Source organism: Equus quagga, chromosome 7 (genome assembly GCF_021613505.1).
Source record: "Equus quagga isolate Etosha38 chromosome 7, UCLA_HA_Equagga_1.0, whole genome shotgun sequence".
NCBI classification, from domain to species: Eukaryota; Metazoa; Chordata; class Mammalia; order Perissodactyla; family Equidae; genus Equus; species Equus quagga.
The window spans coordinates 115,285,694-115,312,713 of NC_060273.1; the positions used below are offsets into that span (position 1 = coordinate 115,285,694).

At 36.8% G+C, this 27,020-nt stretch overlaps 1 protein-coding gene across 17 annotated transcripts in view; it reads left to right on the forward strand.

The window, feature by feature from the left end:
* The window catches only part of MCTP1 (multiple C2 and transmembrane domain containing 1), a 358,609-nt gene that overhangs the window by 61,051 nt on the left and 270,538 nt on the right, over positions 1-27,020 (forward strand). For all 17 annotated transcript variants that reach the window (XM_046668197.1, XM_046668199.1, XM_046668192.1 and 14 more), the window contains one exon: positions 20,951-21,065. In XM_046668197.1, coding sequence (XP_046524153.1) covers positions 21,005-21,065 — 61 coding nt within the window. In that variant the 5' untranslated portion in view covers positions 20,951-21,004. The remainder of the gene's footprint in view (positions 1-20,950; positions 21,066-27,020) is intronic.

The window sequence follows — 27,020 nt, forward strand, 5'->3', positions numbered from 1 at the left end:
AATCAATTTGATAAACCCTCTTCAGTTACCCTCAAAGACGAGTCAGTCCTAGCCCTGATATCTAGGAATTCACAGTGTCGAAGGGTACACAGATATATGTGGTCAAGAGTTAAAGTATAATGAGACATAGGTATTGTGAGTATTGACACAGCACAGGGTAGAGAGTAACTGACTTCAGGGAGAGAGGTTCCTAGGGTGGGGTGGTGAGGAGGACTTCTCCTAGGGTGTGTCCTCATCTGATGAGCTAATTATTCTTTAAAACACTCATAATTTGACATTTTAAGGGGAAAGTAGTGCGATAGTATTTATGCTGGTGCTCATACTCATTTATTCTCTAGTCCTTGAATATTTTAGCATTTCTTCCTGAGGTTTGAAAAAAATGAAGAGCAGAATTGATCAATATGGGAGACTATTAGCATGGTGGAGTAACATCCAAGATAAAAGTTAATATAATAGGAACATTTATTTCTAAGAGCTCTATCCCTTGAGGTATTGAGGGCAGTCAAATTGGGAGACTAGCTGTTAGAGCTGATATAGATTTCACATTTATTTAGTTGACTGTAGTTCTCTTCAGGGTTTCTGTACATCTTCTAAAGAATTGCATGTGTGGCTAATTAGCCTTTCAAATGAATTCTTTTCTAGGTAATAATAGCAATGAGATTATAGCATCTCTATCTGTGTAGATTTTCATGAATTACCTCATGTGGATGGATCCATGGAATACTGTATTGCTGGGAGACATGTTCTCAGAGTTCATCCTCTCCAAATACAACCTATCCTGCCGTTGCTGGAAATATAACACTAACAGATAACATTTCCATAGTGTTTATTATGTCCCTGACGCTGTTATAAGCACTTTACAATTATTAACTTGTCAAATCCTCACAACCCTATGAGGCATGACCTGTTATTATCTCCATTTCACAGAAAGGAAAACTGATGTATAAAGGGATTAAGCCACTTGTGCAAGGTCTCACAGCTAGAAAACGTCAGAGCCAAGAATCGAACTCAAGCAGTCAGGCCACAGAGTTGTATTCTTAACCACTATATTATGCTATTTCTAAAATACAAAATGAGCACTCTTATCATGGGATTATTTTGAGAACTTTAAACATCAGAAATTACCATGTAACCATATATCAGGTGTTAGGTATATGTTTGCACATTAAAGATAAATTCCATATCTGGTGATGAGCCGACCACAGCCTTTGAATCCCGTTTAGCCCATAACCCCTGACCACAAACTCTTTTTACTCTTGGGGTGGTTGACGCAAGACTCAAGGCTTACTTCACTAAATCCTAAGGCACTTCACCAAATGCTGAGGCTTTTATTCTCTTCTTAAACTATGCTCTCCTCTTCCCAAGGGCCAGCCCTCTAACTTTCAGTGACTCTATGAACCATTCTTCCTCATTCATCCATTCAGCAAATGTTTATTGAGTGTCTTTGTGCCAAGCACTATGCTAAAAGCAGGAGTTATGAAGGTGTACCACACAGATATAAAAGCCACCAAAACCAAGTCAACTCACAAAGAAAATACTTCCAAATTATAATGAATTATAGACAGGAAACAGCAGGTTACTGTGGTAAAGAAAAGAAGATGGAGAACTTTTTTGATAGATGGTCAAAGAAGGCTTCTCTCAGATGACGTGAGCTGACACCTCCAGAATGAGAGGGAGCTAGTTGTGCAAATAGCCTGAGGAAAAATCTTTCAAGCAAAAGTAATAGCTGTGTAATGCCCCTAGTGGACAAGAGCTTAGTACATTCAAGAAACACACAAGACCAGTATGACTATTGTGTAGTGAAGGAGGGGAGTGGCTGGAGATGAAATTGGAGAGGTTGGTAGTAAAGATTGTACAGGGCCTTGCAAGCCATGATAAGGAGTTTTCAGTGTGTGGGAATCAACTGAAAAGTTTTAGGCAAGAGAGTGACATGATCATTTTTATGTTTGATGATCACTTCAGTTGCTTTGGGAGACTAAATTGTAGAGAGGCAAGGAGGGAAAGGGGAACATCATTAGAAGGCTACTGGGCTAATTCAGGTTTGGGATGACGAGCATGGACTAGGGGAGTGGTGATGGGTATGGAAAAGGGGAGAGTTAAGGCACATCTGAGAACAGGACTTGACAGGACTTGCTGATGGGTCTGATGAGAAGGTTGAAGGGAAAAGAGAGGAAAGGATGATACTGACCAATTGAATGAATGGTTAATGTTTGCCTGAGTTGAAGGATGGGGGCAGGTCAAAGTGGCAATCAAGAGATGAGTTTTGGACATGTTAAGTTTGAGTTGCCTATAAGGCATCCAGGTGGAAATGTCAAGCAAGCCGTTGGCTATGTGTGCCTGAAACTCGGGAGAGTCTGAACCCCAGGGCGTGAGTGTTACCTGAAGCCTGGGGCTTGATGTCCTCACCCAGGGACAGAGTGTGAAGATAAATGTGAAGAAAGCTAAAGATCACACCCTGGGGCCTGCTAACATGCAGAGAAGACAGTGTTCTCTTCTCCCGAGAGAACTACTCTTCCTCTGCTACCTGCTGGGAAGGCAGAAATAGTCAGGCCGTCTATCCTGCTTTTTTCCTGTGGCTGCACATAGCAGAATGCCAGCTGAATTCGGCAGGTGGAAAAAAATTCACTCTATCACTTCCATTCTTCTTTCCTTGGAGTCCCTTTCTCTCTCACCTGGACATAACTTCTGAGTAAGCGCTCCTAGAACCTTGCTCTGTGATATGGCCCCACACTACACACTATGGATAAAGTACTTGGATGGTACTGCCCTCCCTATAGGACACAGAATCATCCCACCTATGTGCAGAGAAGGACAGAAAATCCACACTTCCCCACCACATTTTTTCCCTTAAGAACACTAAATTCTATTGTACTGCACAGGAAAAACCTAGAAAAATGGCTTCTGGCAGAAAGACATTCTGTTGGAAGCCCATGAGTATACAGTATTCAGCAGGCAGAGCTAGAATTGGTGAGAACAGTCTGTCAGGATCATTCTAAAGGTGGACTCGCTGGTTTCTGGCTCCATCCACACAAGTCATGTCCTTTAGAATGCAGCCCTTACTAATTTCCTTCATTTACAAATAGCACATACTAACCAATTAAAAAGAGCTCCACATAAAATTAAAATGAGTCAAGGATATGCACAAGCAGTTCACAAAAATACATGTAAATGTCTAGTAGACATGAAAGACAGTCTAGTAATTAAAGGCATGCAAAACAAAACAAGGAGGTGTCTGTTTCAATCTATCAGAGTGGCAAACATTTTAAAGTGTGTATGACAGTCAGACAATGTTGAAGGTATGAGTCTTCATGACTCCCCGCCCAGTATTTGCAGCATTTTCATGCTCAATTTCTTCTTCTTCTCCACAACTGCAGAGGTAAAATGAAGGGAAAGGGCTAAGTGGGAGGATATAATCAGGGGATTGGGAGTCAAGGTGGCATGGGAAAGGGGATACACAAGTCTTAAGAAAGAGGAAATCTTGCTGGCTGGGCTAGAGGGGAGTGTTGGTAAGGGCGGGAAGTACCACTTAGTAGGGGCTGAGCTGTGAGAGCATCTACACGCAGATCCGAGCATAGGAGTTTGGGAGGAGGAGGAAGGCAATTTTAAAAGGAGTTAAAATAGGTTATAAATTGGTTTAAATTTTAAAATGTTTGAGAAAAGCAGGTAAATAATGAAATTTCTTGTTTAGCTTTTCAAGTGGGCATCTTTAAATGTGACCCTCAATAGAAGAATAACTTATTGGAAATATCTGATAATATCTATTTTTGGTGTCGATTTATGGGAAACATTCAATCATCACTGTTAGTGGAAATGTAAATTGATGGGATATTTTTGGAGTGTTGGTGATTTGAAAAGATCTCTCAAAAATGAAAACAGAACCCTTTGATCTAGCAATTTCATTGGTAGGGTAGTACACAAAAGTGTACCCCCCGATTGGTATAAGATGAAGTTCCTCACAGCATTGTTTGTAATAGAATAAAACAGTGCAGGAAAACTAGAAATCTAAGTCTCCATCAACAACAAGCCAATGAAATAAATTATGATAGATACATTTGATAGAATCCTATAGGTCTGTTGGAAAGGATGGGGTAGATTTGAATGTGCTGACATAGAAAGATTGTCAAGATGTTACTAGATCAAAAAAGTAAAGTACATCATAGTGCATACAATATATTCATTTTTTTAATTAAAGTATTATTGACATACAACATTATGTTAGTTTCAGGTGTACAACATAGTGATTTGATATATATAAACATTACAAAATGATCATCTTGATAAATCTAGTTGCCGTCTGTCTCCCTATAAAGTTGTTACAATAGTGTTGACTATATTCTCTATGCTATATATTATATCCCCGTGGCTTACTTTTTTTTAACTGGAAGTTTGTACTACCTTTTAATCTCCTTCACCTATTTTTCCCAGTCCCCCAACCCCCTTCCCTTCTGGCAACCAACAGTTTGTTCTTTGTTTCTATAAGTCTGTTTCTATTTTGTTTGTTCATTTGTTTTGTTTTTTAGATTCCATATATAAGTGAAATCATATGGCATTTGTCTTTCTCTGTCTACTTATTTCACTTAGCACTATAACTTCTAGTTCCATCCATGGTGTTACACATAGTAAGATTTCATTCTTTTTTATGACTGAGTAATATTCCATTGTATATATACCACATCTTCTTTATCCATTTATCTATCAATGGACACTTAGGTTGCTTCTACATCTTGGCTATTGTAAATAATGCTGCAATGAACATAGGAGTGCATATGTCTTTTTGAATTAGTATTTTCTTTTTCTTTGGGTAAATACCCAGAAGTGGAATTGCTGGATCATGTGGTAGTTCTATTTTTAATTTTCTGAGGAACCTCCATACTGTTTTCCATAGTGGCTGCACCATTTTACATTCCCACCAACACTGCACGAGGGTTCCCTTTTCTCCACATCCTTACCCACACTTGTTATTTCTTGTCTTTTTGATAATAGCCATTCTAACAGGTGTGAGGTGATATCTCGTTATGGTTTTGATTTGCATTTCCCTGCTGATTAGTGATGTTGAGCATCTTTTCATGTGTGTGTTGTCTATCCTATGTCTTCTTTGCAAAAATATCTACTGAGGTCCTCTCCTCTGTCCATTTCTTAATCAAATTGTTTGTTTTTTGATGTTACGTTGTGTGATTCTTTATATATTTTGGATATTAACCCCTTGGGATATATGATTTGCAAATATCTTCTCCCATTCAGCAGGTTGTTGATAGTTTCCTTTGCTAGCCATATATATTCATTCATATATCTGTACATTTTTTTAAAAGTATGTGCCAATTTTTCTTTCTGGAGAATACTCAAGAAAATGTTAGTGGTGGTTTACCATTGTGGAGAAGGACTGGAGTTTGGATGGGAGATCGAAAATCTTACTTTTCACTTTTACTTTTGTATACTGTTTGGAGTTTGCTGTCAGTGCATATGTTTTAAATCCTACATGTGGTGCTGCCAGCTACGTGTGTAAACTCTGGTTTGTCTTTAACAAGAAGATAGTGTATCAGACTATTGTTTTCTAACTCTATATTTTGCTCACCTAGCACCAGCCATAAACCATGACACTAAGAGGCCAGCAAATTTCTGGATCTTCCACTGTTTTCTGGTAACATGATGTCATTTGTATTTGTTTATTGCTCAGTCTGGCAGTTTCATACAGAGCAATTTAAATCGCCAAATGTTTGCGCTCTTTGTGCAGTGCATACCTGATACTCTTACTGAGTTGATGCATTTATTGCCCACTAAATAAGCCTAACATCTATTTGATTTGGTTGTATAAACAAACTCATAAACAAACCCGTCCTTACCGGCTTTGGCAAACAGGCCACTGACTGTGAAAATGTGTGTGGATATGCCAATTATCCATAACTGGGAACTCAAAGTGCTGCACTGAAGCACCCAAAGCAGCTGGGTTAATATCTCAGTGGATGAGACCGTGAGATTCAGAACTCCAGATGAGATCTCAGGTCTTCAGGCTTTTATAATTTGCACTAGAACCTCTGTAGAAAGTGAGATGTGGAGCAGAGTTCTGTCTTTTCAACTAACAGAAACAGAGGACAGATTCAGCTGATGGTGTGAAGGTGTAAGAGTTTAAAAAAGAAATGAACAACATTTTTTCTGTAAAATGAAGCAGTGCATTTTAATCTTTGGAATAAAAAATAATTCTACAATTAAATTATATATTCTGCTTCCTTAGGGAAGATTCTTTTCTGCGCCTTCTGGATGTAGAAAGTTATATATTATTTCTATGCTACATGAACTGATAGACAATATGTATGATTGTATTCTACTTACTAATTATAAACTCCTAATTTTTATATACATCGAATAAGGGCTTTATCCTGAAATAGTATCCAGCTATTTAGTTTAGTTAATGACACCAAAGAGGTTTGATTAAAAGCCAGAAAAATTCCCTACAAATTACTTAAAGTAAGTAAGAGAAGGCAGAGAAAGAAAAAAATCTTTTCCATAAGAAAGATTCTGAATCTGTAATTTAGAAACCCTTGATATTAGAAATTTAAAGTAATTTTTCTTTAACCATGACCAACCCTTTCCTTTTAATGTGAAGTTTTAGCTAAGGAAAATGATATAATTAGGGTCTGAGAAGTTAAAATTGCTACATAGATTCCGGTGTCTAATTCACTTTCTGATTTTTTTTTTTAAATCTAGGAGGAAAGTGTTAGCATAGTGGTTAAGAGCATGGACTTTTGGTATTAGACAGAATAGTTTGAATCCTACTTCTTCTGTTTCTTAGCTGAAGCAAGTTGTTCAACCTTTCTAATCATCAGTTTCCACATCTGTATTATTAGGATAATAAAAGGAATTATTTCTTCAGTTTCTATGCAAAGTAAATGAGACAATTTTTGTGCTCCACCAGTGTTAGCTGTTTCATCGGTTGGGATGCTTTTGGTAACAAGTAACAAAAAACACAACTCAAACTAACTAAAATTACAAAGAAAATTTACTGGTTCATATAACTGGAACATCTAGAGGTTAACTCAGTGATTCAATCAAGTCACCAGAATCTAGTGTATTTCTGTCTCTCCACCCTACCTTCCCCTTTATTAGCTTTATCCCAGGTTAATTGTCTTCATGAACACAAGATGGCTGCCGACACTCCCACAGCTGGCTGCATATTTTCTCATTCTTGTCTAGGAGGAATGATTGAGGCTATTCGTTCCAACATTCTCAACCAAGTCCAAAGATTTACTCTGATTGGAAGAGCTTAGGTCATATTCCCAACCCTGAACCAGTCATTGCAGTCAGGGAGTTGGATTGGTCTAATCTTTGTGATATTCTCTACTCTTGCTAAGGAGCAAGTCAGCTTCCCACAACCGCATTGAATAGCAAGAGGAAATCGGGGGGCTATTTGAAGGGAGAAAGTTAGAAATATCTGCTGGGAGGCTAACGAATACATGTCCCCATTATGATCACTACTATCCAGGAGCCATGAAGAGGCCTGTCCACTGCCAGGCAGGACGTTATCTGTGTCCCTGGTGGGGTCAGGGAACACTTAGTCCCCCAACAAACTTGTTAAAATTGCTGTTAGAAGCAGAGTAATTTCAGGGAAAAAACCCACAGAACTCACTTGCCCAGATGAATAGTATATGTTTCTGTAATGTCAAAGTTTTCCTACAGATACAAAGTCTTTCTATTGTTGAGAAACATTTGACCATTTTAGATGATCAGTTTAATGCTAAGCTATGAGGAAGTTTTAAAAAAATAGAAGTGACACTTCTATTTTCTACTCAAGTTATGGCGGTTTAGAAGATCTCTTTTTTGCAAATAGTACTGAGAAAACTTAAGCTGTTGTTCACTTTGCTCTAACAATGTCTTTGTAACACTTGAAGAATTAATTGAATAATTTAAGTCAAGATTTATCTTCATTATCTTCATTTACTTAGCTGCTATAGTCAACTCTTGATAATTTCTATGATCTATAGTTATCCATAGCAGATCCTGCTTTAACATTTATTAATCCAATAGATTTTATTTATGTATGGAAAACCCTTATAAAATGCCTTTCTTACGACAAACTTGTATACTGAGTAAATAAAGTTAACACTTCTGTAGTGGTGACATTTTAGAATTTTAAATCTCACCAACAAGGGTCAAAACATATTTCAAAAGGAAATAGAAATTTGTTTGATTTCTTATCTTTTTTCATTATTCATGCCTCAGCCTGCAGCCCTCTCACCCTCTGTAAGAATAATTGAGAATGACACACTTTCTTCACAAAATTACACTTAGGTGAGAGCATTTTAATTCATGGGTGAAGGGTTCTGAAGATCTGTGAAAAGAGAGAAATCTCAACATTTGTCCCTGACAAATGACTTCCTACAACTGCTCACTTTTATCCTTTAAAGCTCTTCCTTTGTGAATGTGTCTTAAAGTCTCAACTAGATATTAATCTATTTTTCACACCTTCTAGTTTATGTTCTTATCTGTAGTTGGACTGTCATTTTGAAAGTATTATATGCAGCGTCTAACTACTATATTTTTAACATAGGATATTCAGTTCTACACATCAGTTATACACATATGATTTTATTTAATCTTCACAACAACTCTATCAGGTGGGTACTATTTTTATCTTCCTTTCTTAAGGTAAGAGCCTAAGCTATTGACTGATGGAGCTAAACTTTAAAGAAAACATTTAAATTTTTTGCTCTCTTTTCTTTTTAAAGCAAGGAAGAAATTTGTAGTAATATAGATCAACCTCCTCTTTCTACGGGTGAGGAACTGAGGTTCAAAGAGGGTAAGTTATTTCCTGAGATAGTACAGTTAGTTTTATGGAAGACTAGAAAGTAAAACCCAAGTCTTGCGATTTGGGGCCTAATGTGTGGTCATGGCTATCATCCTTCTCAGTTACCTGAAATTAAAATGTTTACAGCAGCAGTACTGGAGAAGTATTTTGATTAAACATAATTAATGTGTAACCGTATCTCTTATACAACATCCTCAATTTTCTCATCTGTGAAATGGGGGAAGGGAAAGGGAATGATCAGGTGGGTTGGGTTAATTTGTTACTAACATGCCTTCTATGAAGTATAGCATTATACTTACTAAGCAAAGACCAAATCAGAATAGTTGCCCCCTACCAAACACTAGATTATTTACATCAAAGAATGAGCTGTACAGAAACTTTTTTAAATTAAACTTTTCATTTTAGAGTATTTTTAGATTTACAGAAAAGTTATAAATATAGCAGAGATAATTTTCACATATCCCACACCCAGTTTCCTCTATTGTTGACATCTTACATTAATTAGTATGGTACATTTGTCACAACTAATGAACCAATATTGATACATTAATATAGCTAAAGTCCATCTTTATTCAGATCCTCAGTTTTCACTTATGGTCCTTTTTCTGTTCCAGGATCTCATCCAGGATACCACATTTCGTTTAGTTTTCATGTCTCCCTAGGTTCCGCATGGCTGTGGTGATTTTTCAGACTTTCCTTGTTTTTGATGACCTTGACAATTTTGAGCAGTACTGGTCAGATCTTTTATAGAATGTCCTTCAATTTGCTTTTGTCTGTTTTTCTCGTGGTTAGGCAGAAGGTGTGTATTTCAGAAGGAAGACCACAGAGGTAAAGGGCCATTCTCATTATAAACTATCACAGGAACGTATTATCAACACAACTTAGCAGTATTGACTTTAACCTTGATCACCTGGCTGACATAGTATTTGCAGCTTTCTCCATACTGTCCTCTTTGGAAGGAAGTTGCTGTGTGCAGCCCACACTTAAGAGGTGGGGGTTTATGCTCGACCTCCTTGAGGAGCAGTATTGACATAAATTATTTTGAATTCTTCTACATCATAGATTTGTCTATTCCCTCTGTTTATTTATTTATTCAATTATTTATTCAAATCACTTATTTATATCAGCATAGAATCATGTATATTTATTTTATACTTAGAGTTATAATCCAATACTATATTACTTATTTTGTTGTTTGAAAACTCTTAATAACTTCTTCTACCGGGTTTTGCAAAAATGGCAAATGATGACATAAAATCACAATATTCACTACTTTGTGTCAGGCTCTACCACAGTTCCATGCTGGTACTTCGGTTATACTTCTAAAGAATAACTTGCTATTAGCTCAGCTGAGTGTATGAGATCCTACTTCAACCACAGCTGTGTGCCTGTGGCCATGAGATTATTTAAAAGGATAAAACATACTTGTTTCATCTTAAACTCATATGTAAATGGCAGTAGCACATTGATATGCTTTGCCCCATGTGAAGGCATTTGTTGAATCAAAGCAGATTTATAAAACTCCATTCCATAGTATCTTTTTTTTTTTTAAGATTTTATTTTTTCGTTTTTCTCCCCAAAGCCCCCTGGTATATAGTTGTTTATTCTTCGTTGTGGGTCCTTCTAGTTGTGGCATGTGGTACGCTGCCTCAGCGTGGTTTGATAAGCAGTGCCATGTCTGCGCCCAGGATTCGAACCAACGAAACACTGGGCCGCCTGCAGCGGAGCGTGCAAACTTAACCACTCGGCCACGGGGCCCGTATCTTTAACACTGCTTTCAAATGTAGGAAGCAGCAGAGAATACTATTATTTTTATTTTAAAGTATTTAAATTATTATGACAATGAATACTATACATTGGTAGAAAATTTGAAAATTCCTGAAAAATAGGAAGAAAATAAAATTACCCTTAACCTTATCATCCACATAATAACCCCTGTTAACATGTTATGTTTCCTTCTTGTCTTTTTTTCAATTCATAGATGTATTTAATCTAGTCAATATCATCCTGTATGCAGTTTTGCATTGTACTTTCCACCCCACTGTTTTTTCCTAAGCGTTTCCCCATGTGATTAAGAATGCTCCATAAGAACCATTTTAGATGATTCAGTGAATGGAAGAGATCAGGGGCTGAGAGCAGGCAGGAGGCCATGGCAGTTGGCCTATGTAGTAGATAATTAAGGCATAGACTGGAGTGGCGGAAAAGGTGGACCAAGGAAACATTTTCAAGATATAATTGATAGGACTTCATGGTTGTGCCCTGGGGGTCCAGGTGTAGTTGGTGCTAGGTTTTCTAGCTTAGGTGGCTGGGCATTCCATAATGATGCCTCGAATCCACATCCAGAAGAAAAAGGAGAAGCAGCAGCTTGGAGAAGGAGAAGACTTCTCATTACTGCCTTGATACACCTCCTGTCTTGTTTTTCTATGTTGGCATTTAAACTTTACAGGCAAAACTGTCTCCATGATAGAGTCTTTGAAGGCAAAGAATATATTCAAACATCTCTTTTGTTCTCCATGATATTAATTCTGTGCTGGGCATCCAGTAGAGGATTAAAAAATAATGAGTGAATGAGTAAGTGAGTGAGTGAAATACTGAATGAGAATGAAATAAACTTTCATGGGGTTAGGAGATTAATTACAAAAATTTGCTAATTTCCTGTTCATAAAAACTATCATTGCCACGGTTTTTGCCCAAGAAAACCAAGTGTTGGAATAAAAGAAGTAGTAGGGTTCTTCTGTGGAATAATAGCTAAAAAGCTATTTAGAGCTTTTGTCCTATCAATCCTTCCAGTAAAATTATATAGGTATCTTTAAAAAGAATGTGTAAAAGCTCTAGAGTCTAATAAGAAAGTTTCTTTGTTTGTTCATCATAAAAGCTGATGAGGCTATGGATCTGTGTGCTGCCAGTTTTATAGATGTAAACTCATAGCAATACTAGGGGTACTTTTCAGCAAAATCCCAAATGTTTAGCATCGAGTATAACATCTATTACAGAAGCTTCTCTCTCTGAGATTGTTAGAACCTCAGAAATGCAAGTCCTCCAAAACAACATGTTTTCCTGTGCATATTACCCAAATTTTGGAAATAACACAACTGGTCTAATTTGTTGAAACATTTATTGGCAGAAGTATTCATGGCAAGGAAGATAACATCAATCAACGAGTTAGTATATTATGCCTTTTCTGACAAGTCTTTTCCTCTTAGAGTTGTTTTCTGTTGTTCTTGTTCGTAGCTCTCCACTTTTAACTGCAATTTGGTTTTCTCTGGGGAAGGAAGAGCATGCTGGGAACTCACCAAAAGACAAAAAGTCAGAAGAGTTAATACAAACAAAATCTATTGTGCGCTCAGGTCTAATATTATTTTGGTGAAGTAGTAAAGGTAACAGTCTTAAGTAATGTAAGAGTACTGAAAGCAGAAGAGTCAACTCAAGCATGACCTACTTTCTAATCTCTTATTAAGCATCAATGAACACGAGCAGTAGCATATACATAATATATATCATAATTTGAAAAAAAGCAGGGAGAAGCTACTTTGCATTTGAAAATCACTCGCCTCTTTACAAAGCACCTTCAGTTACATCATTTCTTTTCATTTTCATAAGTCTATTTTTTAAAGAAGAAGAAAATGAGGCCCCTAGAACTCAAAAAACTTGCCCTCTGCCTCACATCAATTTAATAGTATAACTAGGCCTTGTACACAGGTCTTTGTGTTTTGACTCCTGTAATCTTTCCTCTTCTATAATAGCTCTCCTCATCATCTGCCCGAATAACTACTTATACTTAAATGATTTCTTATATTTTCAAAATACTTTTACATATTTTAGCTCATAATCAAAACAGTCCATTGTAAAGTATCTATTACCCCCTTTTTAAGATTATAAAATAAAGGTGCAGAGGAAATAAGCATTTTTGTCTGAAGTTAAATAGTTATCTTGCCTGCCCTTTCATCATCAGGATTTGTATCTTGTGACACAAAGGCTGGTTACAGGGTCTAATTCCCAAAGGCTGTGGTCCGTGTACATAAGGATTGAGAGAAGAGAATTTTATTTGCCTTCCTGTGGCCCAGGTTGTTTTATATACTGTAAGTGTAGGTGGAAAGGTTCTCGGCGATAATGAAGCCACGCTGCACACAACAGTCAATTTAGGGGACAAGCCGAGGGTGAGTAATCTGTGTTGTGGGAGTCCCAGAAAAGACATTCTGGGAGTACTGAATTTTGTACTTTTTTCAGCAGCAGTTAAGTGTTGTCATTTAGTGGGCCTGAGTATTTATAGACCCATTTTATTTGGTTTGGGCTATTGCAAAATCAAAGTCCCAGAACTAAAACCAGGATTGTGGTTTAGTTCTAAAACAAAACGTAGTAAAGCTTTGAGATGACCAGAGGATCTGACTTTTCTGCTTGGTTTATCTTTCTGGTTAACTGAAGGCTAACTTATGAAGTACTATAATCATGCATCCTCGTTTACCTGAGACAGTTTTGTGTATTCCTGTTTATACCACATAATTATTAATAGCACTCCCTTTCTGTCTTCAAATTATCCCAGTTTGAATCATAAATTATATGGTAAGCCTAACCATAAGCCTTTTTCCAAATTTTTGTTGAAAATTTTCATAAAAACATGAAGTTTTCCTCGCTCAGTAACTGCAGAGCATTGACCTTATTTGACCTCTGGGTGGTGCGCTAGCATTCCAGGGCCATCTGTGTGTGAGCATCAGTGATTACTGCATAGTACCGTGGAGGAAGAAATTGACGGCATGAGGCAATGTCTGTCTGTGGCCTCTCTGTGTGGCTCACTTTCTTCCATCTCACTGTCCCCTGACCGCTCCTGGTGTAAGCTGTGTAAACCGGCTGCTTTCTTGTTTCTATGCTTTTTTGCTCATTCTTGTTACTCTTTTGTTTTCTCGCTCTATTCTGTTGTAAGAACCAATGACTCACTTCAGCTGTCTCATCCAAGGCCAAGGGAGCTAAGAAGGTGATAGGGGATCACACAGACATCCAAGAGCACAGAGGTCAGAGCAGCTGGCCCTCGGGTCCCAGAGCTGCTCCACGCCTTCAACAGCGGAGTTCATAGATCGTCACTCTCCTGCCCAGCCATTGTCATGCTCTGCTTTGATTAGTTGATCTGTGTCTTTATGTCCTGCTACAAAGTCACACTCTACCCTTTACTGTAGGTAGGTTTTTCACCCCATACTTCTGCTTAATTTTAGCACCTGTGACCTGATTTGGGTTTATACATGGACCATCATGGCCTCTCCAGTCTCTCTGTTATGACCCTTTGGCTTTAGCAGCCACCTTTGACTTTTTCTTGTCTGAACTTGGTTCAAATAACTTTTGCCTAATAACTCTTTTGCTAAATGACAACTTATTGCCGACCAACGTGTTAGTTTTCTGCCGAAGTTCAGATATCCAACTCTAGTCTAATCAGCTAGGAACAAGGGGGAAGGAAGTTAATTTCCATAGACTCAAGCATAAGCTGCTCTTTCAGGTGGGGCTGTGGATTAGTCAGGCACAATGACTGACATACCTAGTGAGGTATGCCCCTTGGTTGCCATGGATTTTCCCTGCTCTATGCGGTTTCAGTTTTTAAAGTAATTTAGTCATTTGACCTCTAACTAATCATAATGTTCCCTTGACATGGATTTTTGAGCTTCATTGAACTTCGAATATCTCAGTGGCTTTGAGTTCTGTTTTTGGAAATTAATTTTTAAAAACCTTTGATTTCCATTTGATGGATATTTCACTGTGCAAACCTCTTTAGTGTCATAGAAACTGGGAGAGATGACTAAATACAAATGATAATGACTAAGTAGAAATCCTCAGTGATGCCTCTTGATATCCTTGCTTGTTAAATTTTAAAAGTTGAAAATGTAAAAGCTTTCATGAAATTTTAACTTTAAGTGGATTTGGTTGATAGACAAAGTTAGAGCTGCACTGAGTATGGCCTGAGTGTATGGAACACGTATGGAATAACTTAACCAATCTACAGTCCATCAGCATGGCAATGCTAGAAGCACCCAAGAAAATCTGGAATCCAAACATATTCTTCCCTCCTTGTACAATGCTACAATAGCTCTACTTCCTATTAATGAGAAGAATCAACCATTCCAGCTAAGAGGGTAACCCCATTTTTTACCTGCAATGAAAATCTCAGAAAGACCCGGTGGCACTCTCAACTTCTAATTCGTTAGCACCATTATATCTTCTGGTGGAAGCTTTCTTTACATAGATAAAAAGGCCTTCTAAGCTGCAGAGCTTAACGTCATGAGAATCCCCGTATTGATTCCCACACGTATTTCTCCATTTCCTTGCTAGCATTTGTTATCTTTTATTTCTTTATAATTGCAATCCTAATAAGTGTGAGGTGATATCTCATTGTGGTTTTGATTTGCATTTCTCTGATGGTTAGTGATGTTGAGCATCTTTTCATGTACCTATTGGCCATTTGTATGTCTTCTTTGGAAAAATGTCTATTTAATTTTTTTGCCAATGTTTTAATCAGATTATTTCCTTTTTGCTATTGAGTTGTATGAGTTCCTTATATATTTTGGATATTAACCCCTGATTAGAATATGATTTGCAAATATTTTCTCCCATTCAGTAGATTGTCTTTTCATTTTGTTGATGATTTCCTTTGTTGTGCAGAAGCTTTTTAATTTGTTGTAATCCCACTTATTTATTTTTGCTTTTGTTGCCTGTGGTTTTGGTGTCATATCCAAAAATTCATTGCCAAGACCCACGTCGAGGAACTTTTTCTCTACACTTTCTTCTAGGAGTTTTATGATTTCAGGTCTTACATTTAAGTAGGTTTAATCCATTTTGAGGTAATGTTTGTGTATGGTGTATGATAAGTGTCTGATTTTATTCTTTTGCATGTTTAACCAACATCATTTTTTGAAGAGGCTATCCTTTCACCACTTTGTGTTCTTGGTGCCCTTGTCAAGGATTAGTTGACCACAATGGGTGAATTTATTTCTGGGCTCTTTATTCTGTTCTATTGGTCTATTAATCTGTTTTTATGCCAGTTCCATACTGTTTTGACCACTATAGCTTTGTAGTATAGTTTGAAATCAGGAAGTATGATGTCTCCAGCTTTGTTTTTCTTTCTCAAAATTGCTTTGGGTATTTGAGGTCTTTTTGGTTCCATATGATTGATCTACCAATCCCACTTCTGGGTATTTATTCAAAGAAATTTATATCAAGATCTCAAAGATATACCTGCACTCCCATGTTCATTGCAGCATTATTCACAATAGCCAAGATATGGAAGCAACCTAAATGTCCATTGATGGATGAATGGATAAAGAAAATTTGCTATATACATACAATGGAATATTATTCAGCCTTAAAAAAAAAAAAAAAAAAAGAGGAAAATCTGCCATTTGCAACAACATGGATGACCTGGAGGATATAATGTTGAGTGAAATAAGCCAGACACAGAAAGAGAAATACTGTATGATATCACTTATATGTGGGATCTAAAGTAGTCAAACTCATAAAAGCAAAGAGTAGAATGGTGGTTGCCAGTGGCTGAGGAAAGAGGAAAATGGGGAGGTGTTAGTCAAAGGGTCAAAAGTTTCAGTTATGAAGGATAGATAAGTTCTGGAGCTCTACCATACAGCATAGTGCCTATAGCTAACAATACTGTATTGTATACTTACATTTTCTAAAAATGTAGATCTTACAAGTGTTCTTAAGACACACAAAAAATGATAATAACAGTAAACAGGACAAGAGGAAACTTTGGGAGGTGGCGGATGTTTGTGGCCTTGATGGTGGTGATGGTTTCCTGGGTATATACTTATCTCCAAACTCATTGAGTTGTATATATTAAATATGTACAACTTTTTATATGTCAATCATATCTCAATAAAGTTGTTAAAAAATAGCAACAAACCATAATTGGCCTACCAATTTTCTTCTTGGAACCATTTCAGTGAGCTTGAGGAGAAATGTCTCTCTAGAACTACTTAAGTCCTTGACTTTCTTCTTTTATAGAGTTGAAGATATCCTTGGAGCTTGACACTGTGGTGGCCTGGAACTTGCTCCTCCTCTCTTTTCTGTTCTCTATTACTGGCATTACCATCCTTCCAGGAGCTCAACTCAGATTTCTGTGTGACTCATCCATCCATTTCCTGTATCTCCCACATCTTGTCAGTTGACAAATACAGTTGCTTGATCTCCTCAATATCTCTCCCATTGATCTTTTATTTCCATTACCACTGACTAGATCAGGCCTTGTGACCTAAACTGGACTGTTATGAAACCCTTTTAAATAATTTCTATACCTACAGGATTTCTCTTCTCTCTTCCATCCTACAGAGAGAAAAGGCCAGGTTTTGTTCATCCCTGAAATCTAATCACATAGCCCAGAGCAGGAAGCATGAAAGATAGGCAATATATGTTTGTTAAATGAGACCTGGTTTTATTGCTTCTCTCTTCAAAAGCCTGTGAGGGTTTCCTGTTGCCCACAGGTTGAAACTCTCCTTGGCCTTTCATCACTGCACGTCAGTCTTGCTTTCCACTTTATTTCTCACACAATCCAGTGATGTACCCTCTGGTTGACTACTCACCATTGGGATCATTTTGATTTTCCAATCCTCCCATCTTCCAAATCTTCACTTGTCAAATTCCTACCCATATTCAGACCCTCCTCCATTGTTATCTCTATGAAGCCATCTCGGGTTTTTCTACCATAATAATTGATCGTTCTTTTCTGCTCTCCCAAAGACTTACTGATTACATTATAACACAATTTGTCTTTAATTATAGCTCTTGAGTGACAGGGTTTCATTTTAAATGCCAATTTTGATCAGTTAGTAATGATGACCTACAGCACTGTATTGAGAAGGATTCTAAGGATAAAATTAGGTTCCTCAAGAGAGAATATGCCAGAATAGAATACACGCTATACTTGGGCCAGGCGAAGGGAGAGAACAAACTGTGCATGGATTAGTCAACTTTGTTATAGATCCCCACGTTATGTGCCTACTCAGCTAGATCATGTGCACTTAAAGACATCTTTCTATCCTCGTAGTCTCTATCACAATCTGTGTTCAATTCGATCCTTAAACATTCTATTCCCTGATTTTAAAAGTTTACAATCTAAAATGGCAGATATGACATTTGAGATAGAATGTGATAATGGACAAGGAAGATATAAAGTGCTAATGAAATGGTCTTTGAAGACTGGGTAGGAAGACGTAGAGAACAAGAAGGGGAAGACAGTATATATTGAAAGGAAATGAAGTCAGTATCTTGGAGAGACGTCTGCACTCCTGCATTCATTACAGCATTATTCACAGTAGCCAAGATATGGAAAAAACCTAAATGTCTGTCATCAGGTGAATAGATAAAGAAAATGTGATGCATACACTCACACACATACACACAACGGAATATTATTCAGGCTTTGAAAAGCCAATAAATGTAAGTCCAGTAAATTTATTTCTTAACTAGATATTAAATTCTAAAACAGCAAAAGTGAAAAATCTGGAATAGTTTAAATTACGCTTGAAAATTTCTTAACTTGCTCATGTAGTGTAATATGCATTTAAAAATATAAAACCAGGTACCCTGTAAATTGTTTACTCTAAACTTCAAGAAGCACTCAATAGAGCAATGAAAGCTACAAAAGCAATCCAGATATCTGAGCATTCAGACTTTTGTGTCTTTAAGTTGCCTATCACATGAGAGGAGGGTGTGGGGTGGGTGGAAACGTCCTCCTTTCCTGCAGATTTTATTCAATCTTTTAGAAAGCAGTAAATCTATCCATATTTAATATTTACTAATGAATTTATTTATTTGGAAACAACGAATATAAAAGAACCTAATGAAAGGCTTGGAGCATACTTGGAGCTTAACAAATGTTTGCTGGATTTGAATTTGAATCTTGCTTATGAATTAGACCCACATACAACTGTTCTTTGAAAAGTTGTTTAGAAGACCTTGGTCGGCTTCCTCTCTTTCCAAGTTGACATCTTCTGTGTGGCCCAGTAAACGATTGTCACTCTCTTGCCATTTGTACTAGTTTCATGACACCTTACCATAATTCTGGAAATGTATATTGAAGCAAAATAATAATTTTTGCCCATCAAACTTGAAAATTAGTAACATTCTATGCTGATAGGAACTCTTGTATACTCTAAATAGGAATATGAACTATTTAAAACTTTTTGGAAAAATTCATTCTATAGGAGAAATAAAAGCACAAATCCTTGTAGTGGCAAATATTGAAGCCAACACATCTGTTGATCAATATGGAAATAATTGAAGAAATTATGGTATTCTCACACTGTGGAAAATGATATGCCTCAAAAAAAAAAAACAAAGCCAATAAACTAGAGCCGGCCCTGATGGCCTAGTGGTTAAATTTAGGTGATTCGTTGGCCCCAGGTTCGCGTCCCGAGCGTGGAATCACACCACCCGTCTGTCAGTTGCTATGTTGTGGCAGCAGCTCACATAGAAGGACTTACAACTAGGAAATACAACCATGTACTGGGGCTTTGGGGAGGGGAAAAAAAAGCTAGATAGATCTATATGTATTGATTAGAAAAATGCCCATGATATTTTTCTTAAGTTAGATAAATTGTGAGATAATAGGCAGAATATAATACTATCTTTGTTAAAAACAAAAACTGAAAACTCAACCACAGAAAAACAAACTTAGTATGTATGTGTATTTTTTTGTCTAAGACCCTCAAAAGCATGGAAGGATATATCCTAAATTGTTAGAATTGGTACGCCCCAGGAGGTGGGGCGATTGGGTATTTGAAGGAAGAGCAAGACAATCATTTTATCTTTTACTCCTCCGTCATTCGAAGGCCTGATCCAAATTAGAGGTAATAGGAATTAAAAGAAAAAGACATCTGGGAGATGTATTATGGCAATGGAGTGGATGGCATTTGGCAATTCTTTGGATGTTGGGGAGAGGGAAATGAAGAAATCAAGATGGCTGGTCAGCGTCTAGCCTGAGTGGTTGGGAGAACAGTGCTGTCATTCACAGAAACAGGGTTATCAAGAGAAGAAGTGATTCCTTTTATTGTTACCACAGGAGAGATGATGAGTTTGGGTTATCAGTCAAAGTTGTACTGCTTCTTATTTTAAACAATAATTGCTCCTATGGAAAAGTTTCTTATCTTGGTCTTGAGACCTCAAAAACAAATGCTGCTTTGTAGTTGCATTTTGTGTAAACTACAGAACTAAAAGAGCTAGACGGGTGTTTTAATATTTTACCATTATCTGTGCATATTGTTTCAAAACAAAAGAACATTTCTTTTTGAATTGGAAAAAAAAAGAATTTAAAATCATCTCAAACATGTGAAAAAAAGTAAATTTACCTGCTGTTTAAAGTGGCAGAAAGTATAAAATATGACCTGTACAACTTTTACTATATATTTCTTTTGTGTTGTTTTAATATAGTTACTATTCCTCTTGCAAGTTCATTTGTAACTCAATGCCTGGTAAGTTAACAGAGTATACTGTTGCTAAAGATATTCTATAAGGCTTGCAAAGATTTTTAGTTGTAGACATACCTTGTGCACTTTTATTCCATAGAAAACAGCATTAGAAATTTAGCCCCATTGAGAATTTATTTCTTGCAAGTACTGTCAAAATGCTGGGTGAATTTATTCCTGTATAATTATATCATATTTCATGTTGGGGCTGAAATAAAAGTGTGTAATCCATCAGTGTGAACTCTTTTGCATAGACAAATGAGTCAACAAAGTCACCACAATAAATCATTCTAATTTTCACTTTCAGTTATGTGAGAATCAAACGCTCTGGCATACCTTTCTTCTCCATTCATCCTTGATTGTATTTTTACCTCAGACACTCTTCCTATGTTAGTCTCTCTTAGTTGAATTATGTGGGGCTTTCCATGGGAAATGTTTTTCACCTTACATTTGTTATCCCTAATATGAGTTAAAACAGAAATTCCTATAACAGCCATGTATTTATTTTGAGTCTAAAGAACTTCATGAATCTCAAAACCTTCAGAGTACTGGGTGATTATGATATTGTGTGAATTCACAAGATGATTTATTTTATTGACTAATTCTTATAGTTTGAGTTAAGCTACGTATGGTCCCCCCCCTTGGAGGAAATAGAACAGGGACAATAAATTTAATATTTTGTGTATTTCTTGTTTTCCAGAAAATAAATACTGCTGGAACCAGTAATGCAGATGTTCCTTTGCCTGATCCCGGAATGTACCAATTGGATATTACATTAAGAAGGGGTCAAAGTTTAGCTGCCCGAGATCGAGGAGGTAAGAACATAAGAACGATATCACCTGAAAGCTTATTCTATTTGTTTGTGACAAACTTTATTTCCCTTATGATTGCTTAAATAAAAAAACTCAACTATAATTTTTAGGAGGTTGGATTCAATGATGTGGTTCAAAACGTTACCTGACTCCTCTGACCACGGAAGAAGAGGTCTTCATGCAAGTTCAAAAACACAACCCAGACAGCAAGGCTCCTACCCAACTGCTGACAAATTAGACCCTGCATTATGTACAATCAGTGACACAATAGGCTAAATGGATGAGGCACATATTTGAAGCCACATCAGAAGTCACCTTTGGGCAGATCTGAAGTTCCTTTTGCTGCCTGGATTTCCTCAGTTGAATCTGCTGAAATTGCAGAATCCAGGACTATCATTTCACCAAAATTTTGGAGATTCTCAACAAGTGATTTTCTAGGGTTTGCTTGGATCTGGCAATAGCCACATGGTGGATTAAATAGGTCTTTGTAGGTCATGCCAAAGGACAAGACAAGGCAAATACTCATTAATGCCTAGATTCCAAATCCCAAAGCAATCTCCTGTTGAACTAGCCTGGTCTGCATTAGAGATTCCATGAACCAAGGTTAGAAGCGGGGCCAGAGATAGACCCAAAATAGACCGTATAGCGTCCTTTGCATATTTTGAAATATCCGCTGTTCAAAATATGAAGACCTAAGGGCTCAGAGGGCCCACAATACCAAAGGAAGCTAAATTTGGGTGTTACTCCTCCCACTAGAAGGGAGGATAGCCCCTCAGCTTACAGTAACTTGTTGTCAGACAACCTGGAGAGTGCTCCTGGCATCAAGTGATCTTGTTTTTCTCCTTCCACAAGAGTTGACATCCATATTTAGGGAGTGAAAGGAACCAAATTAGGGCTGTAGTTTGTAAATTCTTTCTCCTATTTCTACGTGAATAAAATAGAGAACATAATTTAATATAATGGTGGATTTTTTAAGACTAGAAACTATACAAATAGTAGATTCAACTTTTAAGTAAAAACCTATATAAATATTGGAACATTCTTAATGAATGAAGTGACCAAAAATGTTAGAATTTAAACACAGAGGATTTTCAAAAGTAGTAAGCTGGTTTAGTAGCTGAGGACAAATGTTTGTTGAATTAAACTACTTGTCACAAAACAAGGTATAAATAGATTAGAGAAAGAAAGTAATGCTAATAACATAGTATTATTTTGCTATAATTATATAACATTTTTTAGTTGTCAAAGAGCTTTTAGTTACATCATTTGACCCAAAACAGAATTGAACCAGGCATCAGGAGATCAAAATTTTATCCTAGATATCTACCCCAACAATATTAAATACATATGCACACATTTATTGCAACATTGTTTGTAATTATAAAACACTGGGAACAACGTAAATGTCCATTAATAGGAGAGTGGTTAAATAAACATGTGATGAAATAGTATACAGCTGTAAAAAAAAATAAGGAAAATCTCTAGGATTTGATATGGAAAGAGTTATGAGATATATTAAGTGAAAAAACAAAGTGAAATAGTATAGACAGTGTGGATTGTTTCACGTAAGAAAGAAATTATGCATTATCTGCTCATTTGTTCAAAAAGAAATATAAAAAAAAAAAAATCCAGAAACTAATGAGCTTGGTAACATGTAGAATGTGGGTAAGAACAGGTGTCAAGAATGGGTGATGTGAATGAGGTGGAAGGGGTGAGGAGGAAGTGACATTTCTCTGAGTTAATCTTTTTATATGTTCTAAATCTTTAACTGTAGCAATATTTCAGCACCCCCTGAATGAATGAATTAATTAATGAATGAGTGAATGAATAAATAAATAAACAAATAACCGGGGTGTGGGAGGAACCCAAAATAGAATATAGCTCTCACCACACCTAAACAGGATGAGGAATAAAACAACTAATCTAAATGATTATGTAAAATAATACTTGGATTATACACTACAAAACTCAAGAGAAAAGAACTATACATAAATAATGTCCTCTGGACCATGGGTATCAATTCTGAAGCTATTTAATGTGTATAGTAAAAATGAACAAATAAGTACATATATCATAGATAATGAGAACCAGGTTTCTCACGGTTAGAGAAAGAAACAAATATAGAACAGGGGAAAGCTGGAATGAACCTTGAGACGTCTGAGAGATAGTAGCATGAACTAATGGTTTTTAATATAGATACAGATAGATAGAAATAAAAGTGGATAGAGGTGTGTGTGTGCACGTGTGTGTGTGTGTGTGTGTGTTTCCTAGATCTCTCTGCTAAGAGGGCCTAGAAACAATGACAAAAGGTGAAATGACAAAGTAGCAACTAATATACCTTGGGCCCAGACCTTGGTGTCTAAATACAATTTCCCCAATAAAATTAAGCAGAGCTCCTGGAGAAATGGTTGATTTCAGATCTGGGGCAAGAAAAGTACAAGATGAGCCTGGAACATTTTGCAGTGCCAGAAAGTAAGGAAGTATTCAAAAATTGTTGGCAGAAAGTCAAAACAATGTAGGAGCCAACATAAAGGAGCTCCTAATGATCAAAGCTGGGACAATTTCAGCAACAAAATAAATAATAGCAATAGCGGATTATAACCCATAGAACAAAGTAAATATGTATGAGTTCATGCTGATAAATAAATGATTCAATAAATAAATAGGTGGAGGAGAGAGTACAGCTTTTCCATATGGTAAAATTCCAATGAACAAACATAGAAGGGAAAATAGAAATAGAAAAATCACTTTTTAACCAACACCACAGTAACAATTGTTGCAGGCAAAAGTCATCAATTGATGCTAAAATTATATGTGTGAAATTATGATGAGAAACAGGATATTTGCATCATTTCCAAGTATCTCCCCACAAGATACATATGAATTATAAAGGGAAATATAGTAGCTTTACAGTGGAGAAGCTTGGAAGACACCACCTTAATCAAGAGATGAAAGTTAGCGGCAGCAGTAATGAGACAGACAGACATCATGGGCCTCCTGATATGATGCCTTGAGAAAGGCATATCATTTCTATGACATTCTTGTCAAAAAAGCATAAAGTCAACGTAATCAGAAGAAGACATCAGGCAAACTCTAGCAACACATGGTACCAGTTATCTGAGCCAAGTAGTAGCTACCCTTTGGACAGAATGTGCACAGTCTCATTCCAGCATCCCCTGTGTCACCACAATTTTGAGTCTGGATGACACTGTGCATGCACCACTGTCTCTCTTAGAATAGCAAATTATTATCTGCAGAAGTCTCTGCCAAAAACAGAAAATTGTTTTTTGCTCAGGAAGATTAGCCCTGAGCTAACATCCACTGCCAATCTTTCTCTTTTTGCACGTGAGCGACTGCCACAGCATGGCCCACTGACAGACAAGTGGTGTAGGTCAGCTTCTGGGAACCGAACCCTGGCCACTGAAGTGGAGTGCACTGAACTTAACCACTTGGCCACTGGGGCGGGACCTTGAAAATTTTTTTAAAGTATATTACTTTGTAGAAGTGAAAAATATCCTGAAGTGTTTCAAAGGCAAACTCCAGTCCAGCTTCACTATTTTACTTACTTGCCCGGCATTCGCGAAGTTTTATTGGGTGGATATGAAAAGAGATATTCAAACAGAGGACACGATCTGTGTTAAGTTTGGGATTGATTCAAATTTGTGTTAGACTCTCCTATGAGTAACTGATGTGTTAAGGATGTGACTGGATAGACAGTGTTGAGGGCCGCTTTAGATTTGAGATTTTATATACATGTAATTTATATGCTTATAGGATAATTAGGTGGAAATGGATAGTTTGAAGTGAGAAAACAAGCTGGGCAGCATTGCAGTCATGTGGGAGGATAGTTTTGAGTGCCGGGACTGGGATTTTGGGTGAGGAAATGGAGGAAGGAAAGGAAAATATGAGAGAAGGTTCAGGGGAATGTCCAGTGGCACCTGGGCTCTATTGGAGGAGAGGGTTCAAAAAAATTATCGAGTTTCAAGGCTGATAGTGCCTTGGAGCCATGTGGATTTTGGAAAAAGTTGAATGTAAGCAAAAATATTTGTATAACTATTAGAATTAGCAGAATTTGTACTCTTTTATCATTTATTACATTGATGCTTTCGCCTACTGCCCAACAAAACCAAAATGCCTGTGACCACTATGTCCCATATCACACTCGCACAGAAAAGTGGAAGGGAAAAACTCATTTCCACCATCACCACCATCGCTAGAATGTTGTTTGAATGTTGCATCTCCAGAATCTTCCTTCATACATAATGAGCGCCGAGGTGTGCTCAGCAGTCAAAACTGGCCATCATTTTTCCATTTTTATAACCTGTTTTGCAGAACGACAACCAGATGGCTTCTTGGAATGCTACTGCCTGTTCCTAAGTTTTATTACCTCTGCTTTAAGCAGCCTGATGGACCAGAAAGCACATGATCTTGGGGAGTCTGACACACATAATTTCAAAGCCAAACTCTACACTTTATTAGCGGTGTGACTTTGAGTGAGATGCACAGCCTCTCTGCTGCAATTGTAGGGTTCAAGATTTAGCAACAAAAATACAGGATGCCTAGTTAAATTTGAATTTCAGATAAACAACATATTATCTTTTAGCATAAATATGTCTTATGAATCTAATCCACAGTGTAATGAATATAGGTGGTAATACCGTACTATGATTATGTAATGTGATAAATATGGCTACAATGGCAATCATATTACTATACAGGCATACCTCGTTTTGTTGCACTTCATTTTATTGTGCTTCACAGATACTGTGTTTTTTACAAGATCCTCCACCAGCAAAAAGATTATCATTCACTGAAGTCTCAGATGATGGCTAGCAATTTTTAGTAACATTTTTTAATTAAGGTACATATACTGTTTTTTAGACATAGTGCTATTATTACACAATTAATAGGCTACAGTATAGTATAAACATAACTTTTATGTGCACTGGGAAACCAAAAGATCCATGTGACTCGTTTTATTGCGATATTTGCTTTATTGTGGTGGTCTGGAACCACACCTGCAATATCTGGGAAGTATGCCTGAATATAAATAGATCAAAGTAACACACTGTACACTTTAAATTTACACAATGTTACATGTCAAATTTGTTCAATAAAAAATAAATACTGCTGGTGGGAATGCAAACTGGTGCAGCCACTGTGGAAAACAGTATGGAGATTCCTCAAAAAACTAAAAATAGAACTACCATACGATCCAGCCATCCCACTACTGGGTATTTATCCAAAGAGCCTGAAGTCAGCAATCCCAAAAGTCCTGTGCACCCCAATGTTTATTGCAGCACTGTTTACAATAGCCAAGACGTGGAAGCAACCTAAGTGCCCATCAACAGACGAATGGATAAAGAAGATGTGGTACATATATACAATGGAATACTACTCAGCTGCAAAACAGAACAAAATCATTCCATTTGCAATAACATGGATGGACCTTGAGAGAATTATGTTAAGTGAAATAAGCCAGCAAGAGAAAGATAATCTGTGTATGACTCCACTCATATGAGGAATTTAAAACTATGGACCAAGAACAGTTTAGTGGATACCAGGGGAAAGGTGGGGTGGGGGGTGGGCACAAAGGGTGAAGTGGTGCACCTACAACATGACTGACAAACATTAATGTACAATTGAAATTTCACAAGATTGTAACCTATCAATAACTCAATTAAAAAAATAAATAAATAAGTACGTCAGTGTAATGTTTGGAGCATACTTATGCTAAAAAATTATTTATGGTTTATCTGATATTCTGATTTAACTGAGTTTCTTATTTTATCTGGCAGCCCTATGAATATTTCCATGTCTAGTTATTATTAGAAAAACACCATTTATATTTTAATTGGGTTGGGCTTTTCAGGACTATATTATCATCTATCATATTTTGAATGTAATGTCTTGACATGATTATTTGTATTGTTAGAAAATAGAGCAATCTGTGTAGGT